At 46.8% G+C, this 14775-nt stretch overlaps 2 protein-coding genes and 1 long non-coding RNA gene across 6 annotated transcripts in view; 2 read left to right on the forward strand and 1 right to left on the reverse strand.

Annotated features, from left to right (window-relative positions):
* The window catches only part of LOC125941640 (uncharacterized), a 58888-nt gene extending 46012 nt beyond the window's left edge, over positions 1-12876 (reverse strand). Inside the window, exon 1 of the long non-coding RNA XR_007464519.1 lies at positions 12781-12876. This is a non-coding gene — a long non-coding RNA (uncharacterized LOC125941640). The remainder of the gene's footprint in view (positions 1-12780) is intronic.
* Positions 1-14775, forward strand: part of LOC119432577 (putative ferric-chelate reductase 1) — a 365279-nt gene that overhangs the window by 288256 nt on the left and 62248 nt on the right. The window lies entirely within an intron of this gene.
* On the forward strand, positions 7921-9050 carry LOC125941639 (beta-1,3-galactosyltransferase 2-like). Its single transcript, XM_049659395.1, has one exon. It carries the CDS (start codon positions 8346-8348, stop codon positions 9033-9035), a length of 690 nt encoding a protein of 229 aa, XP_049515352.1. The 5' UTR covers positions 7921-8345; the 3' UTR covers positions 9036-9050.

The following is a 14775-nucleotide window of genomic DNA, read 5'->3' on the forward strand; positions in this document are numbered from 1 at the left end:
TTGTTTAATACATTTAGCTACTGAGCCAATAATAAAACCTGTTAGATATGCAACAGCGTCGTCTACATAAAAACAGCAATTTCAACTCTGCCTAAATACGTCGTAAGCTCTCGGAACATTTCCCAGTTGGCCGAGTCCATATTCCATCGAGGAAAATGTGGCAAGCATGTACCTTGTTTCGTTAAGTTTAATTGGGAAATGGTCGCTCCCAAAGGCGTTCCTGAGAACAGGCCACTCCAGATACGAAATTAGAGTACTCGGTACTACACTTAAGTCAATGTATGAGTATGTGTTATGTGTAACGCTGTGATACGTTAGCTTTTTTGTGTAAGTATGCATGCGCCTGAAGAAAACAAACAATTTCTATAAAGGCGCCCTCGCGCATCTAAACGAGAGTCGCCCCATAATGAGCTATGATCGTTGACATCACCAACAACTATGTGTGGCGGAGGAAGTTCATCAATCAAAACTTTGAAACTGTGTCTTGGAAATTTGATAGCAAGGGGGACGTAAATTGAACTAATTGTGACTAGCTTACCGAACAGTACTGCTCGGACATCAACTGTCTGGAGGGAAGTTCGGAGGTTTAATTGCCGACAAGCAACACATTTATCGACTATTACAGCGACACCACCCGATGAGGCGGTAGCGTCGTCGCGGTCCTTGCAAAAAATGGCAAATTGCCTTAAAAAGTTCGTGTGTCCTGCTTTGAGATGCGTCTCCTGGACACACAGCAACCTCGAACTATATTTAAGAAGGAGCTCTTTGACATCATCAAGGTTATGAAGGAGACCCCTAACGTTCCATTGTAATATTTGCGTGTTCATAATGAAGAGGAGTTTGTGCTGTGTGTTCAGGGAATGCAAATCAGCTTGGAGAGCCTTTGTCGGGCCCTGTGATGCGGGAATTTCCTTTTTTTGCAGCGATCGCGAGAATCTCGCCGCTCCTTAGAGCGCTGACGGCGCCGTCTGGCTGGTTGTTATGCCCATCGCCTTTTGCGAGGCACTCGACACGCGCTCTTGCGAGTGCTTGGTTTGACGGGAAGGCCTCGTCTCGAGGGACGAGACCTTGGAGGCCACCAGCCCGGAGGTCGATGGCCCCTATTCTTCCGGGATGGCGGCGCAGCGCTAGCTGCAGCCGCATAGGGGGTGGATGGCCTCACCGCCGGCTCACTGTGTGTGGGCAGGACAGCCGCTGGAGGCCGTTGTTACGCTGCCCCCTGACGCGCCACTTCGGCAAAGCTATTCTTCGGCAGGTAGGACACCCGCCTTCGCGCTTCTTTGAATGATATGTTCTCTTTGACTTTAATCGTTACGACCTCTGTCTCCTTCTTCCATGATGGACAGGACCGCGAGTACGCGGCTTGCTTTCCATCACAATTCACACAGAGTGGCGCGTTCTCACAAGATTCAGGCGGATGTTCATCGGCACATTTGGCAAAGGTTATTCGGCCTCGGCAGTTCTGAGAACTGTGGCCAAACCTCTGGCATTTGTAGCAGCGGAGGGGATTCGGGATATAGGGCCTCAATATGTCTCAATGTCTCAATAATCTCGGGAAGCACATTTGAGCCGAATCTTATGATTAGATGCTTGTTTTGAATCTCCTTTACCATCACGCCTCATCCTAATTCTTTTCACATTGATGACATTATGGTGACGCTATCCCTCCAAAAGTTCAGTCTGGATTAGCTCCATTAGATCATCATCGGAGATGACACCACGAATAGTGTTCATAGAACGGTGTGGGGTGACACTCACTGGAATGGCCCCGAAAGACACAAGATTAGGTAGCTTTTCATTTCATGCCAACTTGGAAACTTTGTAACCTGGGCCAAAAGCTTCCGTCAGTGATTTCGCAACCAGGAAAGGTGAGATGATTCCCGCTGACTTTTCTGTTTTCTCAGAGTGTATCACGTGAAATCGTGGAAAGTTTACTTGGCGGCCAAAAAACTTGAAAACTTCTTCAGTGCGCCCTCAGTTTCTGAGGGCGATCAGGGAGTCGGGTGAACGACCAAAAAGGCCATAAAGGTAACTATGATTTCGGTAGCTACTCCAGCCGCCCACCACCGAGACCAACAAGGGGACGCTATGAGACCCGAAGGAGACGCAGACGCCAGCTGTACATAGCCACGATACCCTAATATAATAGACCCAAGGTTGGATAAACTACACCAGGTTAACCCTTGCCGCCTGGAAGATTGGAAGTAAAACGAAGTGAAGACAGGAGAGATTTAAAGTGAGAGAGAAAGACGAAGCTTGGAGGGAGAGAGAGAGACAGGAAAAGGCAACTACCGACTTCCGCCGGGTGGGTCAGTCTGGGGGTGCTGTCTACGTGAAGCCGAGGCCAAAGAGGTGTGTTGCCTCCGCCGAGGGGCCATAAAGGTTCAAACGCCCGGCATTGGCTCAACCCCCAGGATGCCTTTTTCCCCGGACACGCCTAAGCCGCGCGCATAGACGCGGGAGGGTCCAACCCTCGTGTGCTCGGGTACGTGGTGTCGCAGCCCACCAAACGCCTGTTGACGCAAACGCCCCTGCGGGGCCGCTTGAACTGTCTTCCAATGAAAGAAAACCTAGTCGACGTCACTCACTAATACTGTACGCCACTGAAAGAAGTTCTACGTGTGATTCTATTAATTATTACGCGACTTGCTGTGTAGAAGAAAAAAACGTCTATTAATTTAAGCATACCATATTGTTAGTTTAGGGGAAACGGGTGATCAGATTTTGTGCGTGTTTGAGTCTTTTTTGTGCACTTAGAAGCTACCAGTCTCTACCCAGGAATGGTAACAATAACGTCACCGTGCTTTATATTGCTGTAATTTTGATGTCTTCGCGCATTTAAAACAAGGCCGTTATTGTATTCAGCAAAGCACTGTTCCTGCAGTTTTAACAATTTAGTAGCAAATGCACAGCCACCTCACCTGTTCTGCTTCCTGTAGGCCTTCCTTTGTGCGGTGTGAATCCTGACATCTGCATTTTATTTGATCCACTATATATAATCGCTAGAATTTACAACGAATATACGATCCAATGCATTGGGATGAATGAATGATCGTCCATCATTTTTCTTGTGATGTTATACGTATAATGCCGTCCGCACCGCTCGACATCCCAAAAGTGCTTATTTGCGACATAAAACAACTCCTAATAAATCCGCCCTAGCATGTTAGCCAATCAAATATGGTTTAACGTGCAAAACTTAAGGCGCCTTTCAGACGTATTAATTTTCACAAAACGAAAGTTTGGTCCACGACTGCCGTCGGTTATGCTCGATCGTGCACGGCATGTTGCTCGCTCGCTGGCGTCAACATCTCTACGCCTGTGGGGAAGAAGAAAAACGTAAACTTTATTTTCAAATCAATCAAATTCGACTCCGATGTCTTTTTAGTGGGCCTAGGCACCCGCCGCGGACGCGGTTCAGAGACCTTGTATCGAAGCGGCTTCCGCGGCTCGCTGGGCGGCCCAGAGTTGTGCTGTCAGGTTCGAGCTAAGCAGTGCGGTCTTCTAGCGCGAGCGGAGGTGGAAGAGACGAAGGAGTCGGCACTGCCCAAATTGTTAAGTCCTGACACTCGCATAACATGTGATGAAGCGTGGCAACCTCGCCACGCGATGTGCATTTGTTTGTATTGTACATCTCTGGATACATGGCGTAAATGAGTGTGGGGTTTCTGTAAGAATCAGTTTGTAATCGTCTGTAGTGTACTGCTTGCGTCCTGTCTAAGCTAGCGTAAGGGAATAGGTATACGCGTCTCTGTAACTGGTAGTGTGTCATGATGTCGCGGAACCTGGTCATACGATCCTCCCACGCCCTGATGTTTGCAGTTCCCGGCGGGGGCACTTCGCCCGATGATGCTCGGTGAGCGAAGCCTCGAGCAACGCGGTGAGCCGCTTCGTTGGCGTTGTTCAGTCCAGAGTGTGCCGCGATCCGTAGCAAGTGCCTTCGTTTATCGAATTCGGCATCTCCCTGGTGTATGGTATGCCGCTGTATTATGTGGTACGCCTCTTGCGAGATGCGCCCGTTTCCAAAATTGCGAATTGCCGTTTGCGAATCGCAGATCACGTATGTGGCCTTGGTTTGCATGAGCGCCAGTGATATGGCCGCTTCTTCTAGCCTTTAGGTTGGCGCCCCTTTCTGACCGGTATATACAGGGTGTCCCAGCTAAATGTAGCCAATGTTTTAAAAACGACGGTAGGTGGCTCAAACCAGCTCAGTGGTGTTGAGGATTGCGTGTCCTAGCTAAATGTAGCCAATGTTTTAAAAACGACGGTAGGTGGCTCAAACCATGCTCAGTGGTGTTGAGGATTGCGTGTCCTAGCCTGCGGTACTTTTTTCGTTTTGCAAAGTCAATTCATTAGTATAAACTAATTGCCTAACTTTTTAAATACTGGTTTCACCAAGAAAGTGTCAATGCGAAAGTTGTAGATCACATTTAAAAATGACCGACTGAAGTGTTTGCAACTAAGTACCATTGGAGGAGCTTCTTGTAGTTGCATTTAAAGAAAAGCCCACGGAATCCAAAAATAACCACGCGATCGCGCCACTATTTCAGCGCCAACAGGGGCTGTTGGATACTGGATCGGGGCCAGGGCCTGACTTGGTGTTGAGTTTGACGAGGGCCGCCTGGATTTCGGCAACGGAGAATTCCGCGCGTGGGGAACTTCGTTGTGTTTCGGGTCACCCGAAAGAAAAGGCTTCAAGGCGCCAGATAATTTCTCTGTGCAATGATGTGAAATGGTACCCGCTGACGTGAAGCGCCTCACCTAAGAGGTGTGTTTCCCGTGTGTTGAAAGAATGCTTATGTCACCTCGAAGCTGAAAGTCCTCTCAAATGCCCCGGAGGGAAAGAAATGGTTTTGTGTTAAGTGACTCCAAGAGGAACCCCTCGACACCAGAGGGAATATGGAGACCTCTGTTGTAACCTCGGGACTATATAAGCCGCAGCACAGTGCATTTTATTCTCTATCCTATATTACTCGCGGGACATGCAAATAAATTGTCGTCCCGTAAGTTATGTCTTGAACCTGCCCGGCCCCCTGGTCGCGTGACGTCCACGACCAGTCACCGCTCACAAATTTCGAGGATCCAATGTGGGAACAAGAGTCAGCCAGCCTCTTCGGATCTATGAAGTCGTCGTCCTGCACGCACATTGGGCCCCTGGAATTATTTGTTCAACTTATAATGAAGAGAATGGCATCCCGGGCTGAGCGATCATCATCACGAGGAAAAGGCACGAGATCGGCGTTCGAACACCACCGTCTTGTTCTCCCTGCGTACTGTTCCGAGCTACCGCCTGTTTGTAGGACTCGCCCAATAAACCTCTTTACAAACTGGACGAGCGTTTTTACTCCGTTTGAATGTGCCAAACATGCGTTGAAGCATGATAACGTGCTGTTCACCACAACGGTTACCGCGCTCGCATTGTTAACTTGACAGCATTCATTCGTGACGGCTATATATAACTTGTTTAAACTGTAATAAATTGTTTTTCCATTGTGCGGATGTACGATGCCCATGACAGCGGTCGGTCGAGAACAACTCCTAAAAATCTGTATTCTTTCACAGACATCAAAGTTTGTCCTTGAAAAGTAAGACAAAATTCTTCAGATGTCTAGTGAAATGCAATAGAGATTTTTAGAGCCTGAAAGACCGATGCCCCTTTCTTTCAGGCAGTTATAGATAATATCAACACCATCTTGCAACTTCGTTTTAATTAAACTTGTAGACGGTCCAAAGGCCCATATGCAGACGTCATCGGCGTACAGTAAATACTGCATGCCAGACGGTAAGAGAAGGTATATGGGCTTGTTGGCAAGGCGTCTTCTACTTTGTTGTAGCGCAAGTTGAACAGCAGGTACACCAGAAGGGCACATTTGACCAAAGAGCTGTAATTTTTGTGGTAATGCTGCCATTACTCAATTAAATAGAAACGGACTAAGAACACGGCCCTGCGGGATGCCTCGCGCGATGCCGTGGTAATTGCTGTGTCCTTCGTTTGTTTGCATAAGTATTTTCCTTTCGTACAAAAATTTAGAAATCCATTGCGGTGATCGGCCACACACGCCAAGCTCTAACATGCACATATATGTGACTTACCGTGGCGAATGCTCTCTGACTGTCTAAGAATACTGCGATTGTTAGATTCCCATACATGCGTTCATGTTCGGCGCATGGGGCAGTGTCAAATACCGCATCCAAAGTACAACGCCAGTGTCAAAACCCTGTCATGTAGTGGGAAAAAACACCTGTGGGTTGACACTATCATTGCAGTCGACTGACCATCATCTTCTCCATTACCTTACAAAAACAGTTAGTGAGGCTCAAGGGTTGCTTGGAGTCAATACATAGAGGACACTTTCCAGGTCTAAGGACTGAATAACATGAGCAACTTTCCATGATTATGGAAGAATCTGTGTTATCCATATACCATTAAATAACCCCAGAAGAGTATTTCTACCTGCAAGGTTCTTTAGCAACGTATACGTAAAGGCGTCTGGGCCTGCAGCTGTCCTTGGATGGCAAAATGTAAGATTACATTTAAGCTCGTCTAAAGTGAACTCGCAATCAAATTGAGGGCGCTGTGATAAAAAGCATGCCCGAACTTTCTGGTCTGCAATTGCTGCAGAACTTTAAAACTGTCCGGAAGTAACTAAAGCTACTAGTTGGGTCATGAGCCGACAGAATTCTTCAGCAACGGCTATTTCGGATCAGCTGCTAGCTATGGCAAGTGCTTGAAAAGGGTAACTCTGTAACTGGACCGCTTAAATACCGGCCAACAAACAATACTCTCGGAACTAGTGTGGAGGGAGATGGAGGGAGACTATGTTGCGCAATATTCCCATCATCGTCTCATACCTAATTTCTGTAGGCGCATGCGCGAGGTTTTTGATTAACCGTATTTGGATTTCATCGGGTCCTTCTGCCGTGTTGTAAGGGACATTTTCTGCTGCCTTTTTCCAATAAAACCTTTCTGTGCTAAATTTTGATCTCTCAGGCCTCTCTGCTGTTGCTGGATCTGTTGTCTGAACTACGCTTTTTCTCGCGCCGAAGTTATCCCTAATAACGTCTGTGATGTACCGCAGCCCATCCTCTCCTTCGTAGATGTTACCGTCTTCATCCATTGTGAGCGTTTGCGAATTTTTAGTTGGAGCTCCGAGTCCTTTTATATGGTTCCAGAATCTTTTTGGGCACCTTAGTCTCTTTTGTGAATGTCATACACCCAACGTTCACTTGCGCATTTAATTTTCTCTTGCACGAGCTCACTCGCCACCCTTTTCTTTTCTCGGTATGTATTCCATCTAAGGAGCACCTCTTCTTGTAATCCCAACTTTTTGGCTTCTCGGTGAGCCCTAGATGCCTCCCTACGTTCTTCTATAGCTTGTTTTATTTCCTTGTTCCACCACTTACGTGGCTTTCCTCTTTCCAATCAAACAATTGTTTTGTCGTGTCCTGCCTTATTTCAGTGCTGCATAACGTCCACGAGTTCCTTATATTCCCAGACTGCTGTAGGAAAAGCCTCAATTGTCTTCTCTATGTTTGCGATCTCTGTTATTTGCTCGTCATTCATTTTTAAAAACTCTGAGGCTATTGGTTCATGTTCTGCGTTGGTATCTCGCCCAAAGTTGAAAAGTTGAAAAGGCAACGAGCGCCGCCTCGCGGAATTTATGCAGAACTAAAGGAACCGCCGCCCCAATAGGAAAGCGAGCGACGCGGCGGGCATCTAGTAAAGGAGGCATTGGACATTTCTACACGGCGCCACATGCAGTGCTCCTTACGGCGATATCTGCTGCCACAGCGCGCGACGTTTGGCAGGGCGTGACAAAATGAGGCATCTCGTAAATGCAGCCGCGCGTACGCTCACGTCCCAGCCGCTTTCGAACCAGATGTTATCGCCAGATGTCGCCAGCGCAGCCTCGAGAAAGATGCTCGAGAAAGATGCTGCACCAAATGTCATGCGATCTGAAGCCAAGAACAGCTCCATCATTTCATTTCAATGAAATTCGAGGGGTATGTGACGCTTCTTGCTGTTTGACTCGGCAATACGTAGATCTCGGGCATGAAATTTCTCATAAATCTAACACGTAGGCTTGTGATATTGTCAGTGATATCCTTGGTTTTTGTGAGCATGTGCGTCCACTTTTCCACCTATAAAATTAGGCCCTATTCTTCATCGACGCGATGTGGTGTTGAAAATAAGGGGCGGCCCTTCAAATACCTGACGCAAGCAGCAAGATTTTGCGAACGAACAGCTAACCGAACTTCCGTACTCATCGGCGTTGTCTCGAGCACGGACCATTTCGAGAACCGAGCAGGCGATCCGGGACACCTGGGGCGGAACAGCCCTGAAAATGGGCTTCCTCGTAGTCTTTCTTCTGGGAATGACACCGGACCAAGAAGTTCAGCGCAAGGTGTTGACAGAACACAACATCTACGGAGATATCGTTCAGGGAGACTTTGTCGACAGCTACAAGAACCTCACCTACAAGACTGTGATGCTGATCCGCTGGGCTCGAGAAAAGTGCTCGGAGGTTAACTTCGTGCTCAAGATCGACGACGATATGCTACTCAGCGTATGGGATCTCGCCGTCGTCGTGAACGATTTGGAGGGAATCAAACGCACAATGTGGGGTTATCTGTATCGCGGTGCTTCTCCCAATCGCAACGTCGCTTCCAAGTGGTACGTGTCTAGGAAGGAATACGCGCCAGATACCTACCCCGCATTTCTCTCGGGCACCGGTTACCTAATATCTGGTGACAGCATTGCCACTCTCGAGGAGCTCATTAGTGACGAGTGCTTCTTTCCTCTCGAAGACATCTACCTGACCGCCATCGTTGCGGAGAGAGCTCAAGTGAGTCGTTTAGGTTTCGATGGCTTCTCCAATGAACACAAGTGGTTCCATCAGCCGTGCTCGACCCCCAGGGTCGTGACGTCACACGATTGGAGCCCAGCGGCATTGAGGAATCAATGGAGGCACGCTGTCTCCCGGTTGAACTTCGCGCTGTGCGCGGGATTAAAGAAAAGCCAGATGGTATCGTAGGCCAGAAAAAAAGTGTGACCGTGTGTTGTTTTCATTTTTAACATATTGTAATCAGCGTCGCACCAGACAGGTAAGTAGGGTTAGCGATGCCCAAATGCATTCCTCATGTTACTTTACCAATGTACAATCGGCGCCATAAGTTTACGGACAGTGGCACCTGAGAAAAACCTTAATATCTCCGCAGCCTTATCTCACCGTTCGGCATTCGGATTTACAATCTTTACAAGTCACTACTTGCGAACAAGATTGTGGTGAGGTATTATCGGCTACGGCCAAGAGCTGCTCAGACATTTAATGTTTTCTAACATTATCCGGTTCTTAAGCTTTTGACGCCGACTGTGCGTCACAAGTACATTGCAACCTCTCCTGGCATGCTTCTCGTTCGTCATCTTGTGTGTAACATAAACCCTGACATTGACCAATTATTGCACTATTGTCCTAGATTCGATTCACAAGAACGCTCGCAAGACTAGTCCACAATTCGTGCAGACGCTTGAAGGTCGTTCGTACATCTGGCCGGCCGGTGAAGTGCCCCTTTCGTATACCATTTGAGGACGACTGGCCTGCGCGAATGTCTGACCAGGTGACGCTCTCCAAACGCACCGTCCTTTCTCATTCTCGCCCTTCTCTCGCCGTAGGTTATAATGACACGTGTACTTGTTTTATTTTTTTACCGGTGAACGCTATTCGGTGGCTGACGAATGTTAAACGCTATCGCTCGGCTGCTGGATGCGCCGGAACGCATCAGAACATTCTCGATTCGTGTAGCCGATTCTATCTGTTTTCTGTGTTGTCGCCGAAACTATTAAATCAGATTAGATGCGTGACGTGACACAATGGGACATAAGTTCGCCTTGTTCTCATTGCGGAGGGCCAGAAACCTAACTGCGACTTAATCAAGTGAAGCTTATTATCCCACAGGCGTTGACAATGGCTTCGCAGTTTCTTACGCAAGAAAGGTTTTAAATCTGTTGCAGGGACAGCGGCTGTAGGATTAATAGCGTGCGATGTTATTGACGCGGCCATTCGGTCAGCTCGCACATTACCCTCGATGCTTCTATGGCCAGGCACCCAGCATACGAGTATAATGACATGCTGGTTAGATACACACGCTTTACAGAGAATGGAATAGAGCTCAGTAAGTACAGGATTTTTGTGTTTACCGAGTGACATCAATGCTTTTACGACGCTTAGGGAGTCCGCAAATATGATTGCCTTTTGAAGTTTTGATTTTCTTAAGTATGCTTCGCAGCCGACAACAGTGCGTGGGCCTCGGCCGTAAAGATACTCGGTTTCCGGGTGGAGTACACCGGATTCCGAGAAGGATGGGCCGACGGCTGCATAAGACACCTCGGCATGTGACTTGGAAGCGTCTGTGTAAAGCTCTGTACACGAGTACTTGGACTGAAGCTCTAAGAAATGCATCTTAATGTGTGCCCCTGGCGCGTGTTTAGTGGCCTCTACAAACGGTGTATCGCAATCTATGCGTTGCCACTGCCACGGCGGTAACAGTTTCACTGGAGCCATAGGACGATAATCAAGCAGCGGAACCCCCCATTTCCTCACTGAGGTTCCTCACACGCAAAGAGAACGGCTTTCTCGCTGCAGGTCGATTATGGAAGAGTGTGGCAGCGGTCACGTCATTTATAGTTTAATAAGAAGGATGTTCAATGTTCGCTTGTACTTTCAGAAAATGTGTGAAACTGTTGTATGACCGTTTCAGATAAAGCGACCAGTGATTCGACAACGTAGAGGCTCTGGATTAGACTTGTCCTGAAAGCACCGGTCCCGAGACGGATACCCAGATTAGATTATGGGGTTTTACGTGCCAAAACCAGTTCTGATTATGAGGCACGCCGTAGTGGGGGACTCCGAAATTTGGACCACCTGGAGTTCTTTAACGTGCACCTAAATCTAAGTACACGGGTGTTTTCGCATTTCGCCCCCATCGAAATGCGGCCGCCGTGGCCGGGATTCGATCCCGCGACCTCGTGCTCAGCAGCCCAACACACGGATACCCAGATGGTGGACGGGATCTAGAATTTTTAGGCACATGGCGTTGCGGAATGATAAATTATAGCTCCGTAGTCAAGGCGCGAACGGACGAGACTGTTGTACAAGTTCAAGATGCATTTTCGATCACTACCCCAGGTAGTGCGCGAGAGAATTTTTAAAAGGTTCATCGTCTTCAGACACTTTGCCTTCAGATATTTAAGTTGGGGGATGAAGGTAAGCTTAGAGTCTAGAATTATTCCCAGGAATTTGTGTTCACTGCTCACGGATAGTTTCCCTCGATTGATCGTGAGATTTGGTATTGGTGTCACACCTCTTTTGTTCGAGAAGAGAATGCAGTGTACTTTTCTGTGCATTCATTCTAAACCCATTTACATCCGCCCATTTAGACAATTTGTTTAATCCAAGCTGCACCTGTCGTTCACAGATAGCGATGTTACATGATTTGAAACCTATCTGTACATCATCGACATACACTGAATAAAAGATGCTATGTGGAATGACTGTATACAGCGAGTTCATTTTTACAATGAGGAGTGTGCAACTAAGCACACCCCCTTGTGGCACGCCAGCCTCCTGGGTGAATGTTCTAGATAAAACATTGCCCAATCTTACAAGAAACGTGCGGTGAGACAGGTAGCTTTCGACTGTGTTTAACATATTTCCACGTACCCCCATCGCGGAAAGATCTTGCGGAATCCCAAAGCGCCATGTCGTGTCGTATGCTTTCTCTAGATCTAGAAAGAGCCAGAGTAAAAACTGCTTATGTATAAAAGCACCTCTAACATAAGACTCAATACGAACAAGGTGGCGATTTAATGCATGCGGTGCTCCTGACGCTACGAAAGCACGCGGCTACTGTAAGGGTGAGACAAAGCATTTCGTAAAACTAACGGTGCAAAATCACATCCAGCCGTCTTAAACAGTATGTCATCGCTAGACGTCGCCCGCGCCGTTCCGAGAAAGAACGTTCGTGGCGTATTCTATACAGGCATCTTGCCCTTTGTGCGCGCACAAAAATCGATAGTTCAAACCGCGGTCTTGCTACAGCAAGCACACCAAATGTCATGTGTGTGGCCAATAATAACTCAGTTACTTCTTCGAGGACAGAAAAACATAAAAGGCAAAGCTACTTCAAACCACTTGCTAACATAAGGAAAAACAAAAGACAAAAATAACGCACCTGTACTCCGACCCACGCCTAAGCAATAAAAAAAATTTAGATCAGTAATACAAAAAAGTTTGTAGGAACGCTTGCTCAAACGAACACATGCTAACGTTTGATAGTATTTTTCACCAATCCCATCTGGAGTAGCACGCTATGCGTGGCATCCGGCAAATGTCTTCAGAATTAATTAAAGAACCTCTCTTTTCTTTTTTTCTTTTTTTACTTTAGAACATGCGTCACCAGATAAATACATAACCGTCACACGGTGCCAACGTAGCGCACACAACAGAACACAGAAAAGCATATGGTTCCAATGCGCCACGCTATAAGTTAGCAGTGTGTCAATGCCACAAAAACAGCATACGATCGCAAGAAATCGCTCTTTAACTTGGCAGTATAATACGTTGCCCTCGTCATGAAGTACCTGAGAATGACTTTAACGCTTTCGATACTGTCTGTGCTATTTGTTACTTTTGTTACCTTGTGCGTCTACAAGTATTGCTCCTACAGAATTAGATTCCCATCCTCATGGAAGAGATGCGGTGTTGGAAATCAGGGGCTGACCTTCAAATACGTGACGGATAGGGCAAGGTTTTTTGAACCAGCAGCCAACCGAACAAGCGTGCTTATCGGCGTAATCTCGAGCACACACAACTTCGACGCTGGAGCGGCGATCCGGGACATCTGGGGCGGCACAGCCCTGAAGATGGGTTTCGACGTAGTCTTCCTACTGGGAAAGACATTCGGACCAGGAAATACAGTGCAAGGTGCTCGCAGAACACAACTTGTGCGGAGATATCGTTCACGGAGACTTTGTCGACTGCTACAAGAACCTCACCAACAAGACCGTGATGCTAATGCGCTGGCCTCGAGAAAAGTGCTCCGATACTAATTTTGTGGTGAAGATCGGCGACGATATTGGTATGAGCCATGCACCTATCCTTCGCACAAGTGCAATGTAGAACTAAAACGCGCTAAGATAAATTATTAACACCTTTTTTTCCGAGTATGCGTGTAAGTGACCTATTACAGTCTGGACAATAATAAATAACGTTTTAAGCGGGCGTAGGCAAAATGCGTCACCTGGAAAGATAACTTACAATAACCGCGCCCCAAGTAACACAGCCTAAACGTTGCCTGATTGTAACAAATGTCAGGCAACGTTAAACAGCCAACCTCAACATTGAATGTACGTTGCCAGCTGTACGTTCAAGTGATGTCACAAATAAATGTCACAGCAACACCCACGTTGTGTCAACGTTGCATGTAAACATCAATTTAACGTGTAAATGGTACCAATGTAGCAACGTTACAAAACAGCACGTTCCCAAAACGTTGCCGGATGTCACCAATATTGACATTAATGTGATGCCAGGCTGGTGTAGCATTTCGCATGTATACGTTCATGCAACTATAAGATATTTTCATTTTCAACTGAACATTCATCTTTATCATACAGTGAGGTATGGAGCTGTATAGTGGTTATGCAGTAATTAATATCTTCTAAGGAACACCATGTTAAATTATGTTTATTGTGCTTCTCCACAGATAAGATCTGCTACAAATTATATTAAATGGCAGAAGCATTCACATAGAAAAAATGCTAATTGTTGCAACGGTTCACCTATAGTACACAAAGTTACGCATAAAAGTATTCCCTTCTTCCACACCAAATGCACAAGACTTTGTGACTGCTTGCACGCCACATGCCCCTAAAAGTGGAAACATGAAGCAGTGACCATCATGAATAGGCACAAGCCCCATGATACGAGCTGCATAAAAATGACGAACACATCCACACTGCACAGTGGATAACACAGATCATATCTACTTGTCCATATGAAAAACAGTGCATTTTTTCAGTTCACGTATGGTTTACATCATAGAAACGACACTAGAGCAAAGGACTATAAGCCACCAATACGGCTGCAAACACATCGTACACCAGCGCACATTTGTTTCACACACCACATAGGACACATGCACGCTGCAGACATGTTTTTTTTTTTTTTTTTTTTTTTTTTTTAGGAGGAATCTTCGCGAGCCGCGCGATAAACACAGAAGGTACGGACGACAGGAGCAAAACCCGCGCACATTCGACACACCGACACGAAAAGAAATGCGGACGATACGGGTGTAACCTGGGCCACACGAGCTATCAACCCTCGTGGATTTGATCCTTTCCGGCTGAAACAGTCACAACGCGCACGGAAACATCGAACACTGCACATCTGTACCTCCGATATCGTGTCAACAATTCCTCAGGCTGTAATTCATGTTGACGACATCAGAAAGTTATTTAAAACTAAGTGACGGCGTAGGAAAAGTAGGCAGCATCGCTAAACGCCATGGATTGGCTTAGAGACAGCCCAAACCGCTCAAATCACGCCACAACGACGGCTTGATAAGGATAACGTAAGCTGATCTCGAAGGTCATGCTTATGCTGGCTGCAGACGGCGGAAGCAATTCAAAGGTAAAAATACGTTATCGAATTTCTTTCTACGCTAAACTATAGTGTAAAATATAAATTATTGTATGGTTATTTTGTCTCGCAACAT

This window comes from Dermacentor silvarum, chromosome 11 (assembly GCF_013339745.2).
Source record: "Dermacentor silvarum isolate Dsil-2018 chromosome 11, BIME_Dsil_1.4, whole genome shotgun sequence".
Classification (NCBI taxonomy): Eukaryota; Metazoa; Arthropoda; class Arachnida; order Ixodida; family Ixodidae; genus Dermacentor; species Dermacentor silvarum.

What these genes read in the sequence shown, in the direction of transcription:
- LOC125941639 (XM_049659395.1), top strand. Translation starts at nt 8,346, where the DNA reads ATGGGCTTCCTCGTAGTCTTTCTTCTGGGAATGACACCGGACCAAGAA.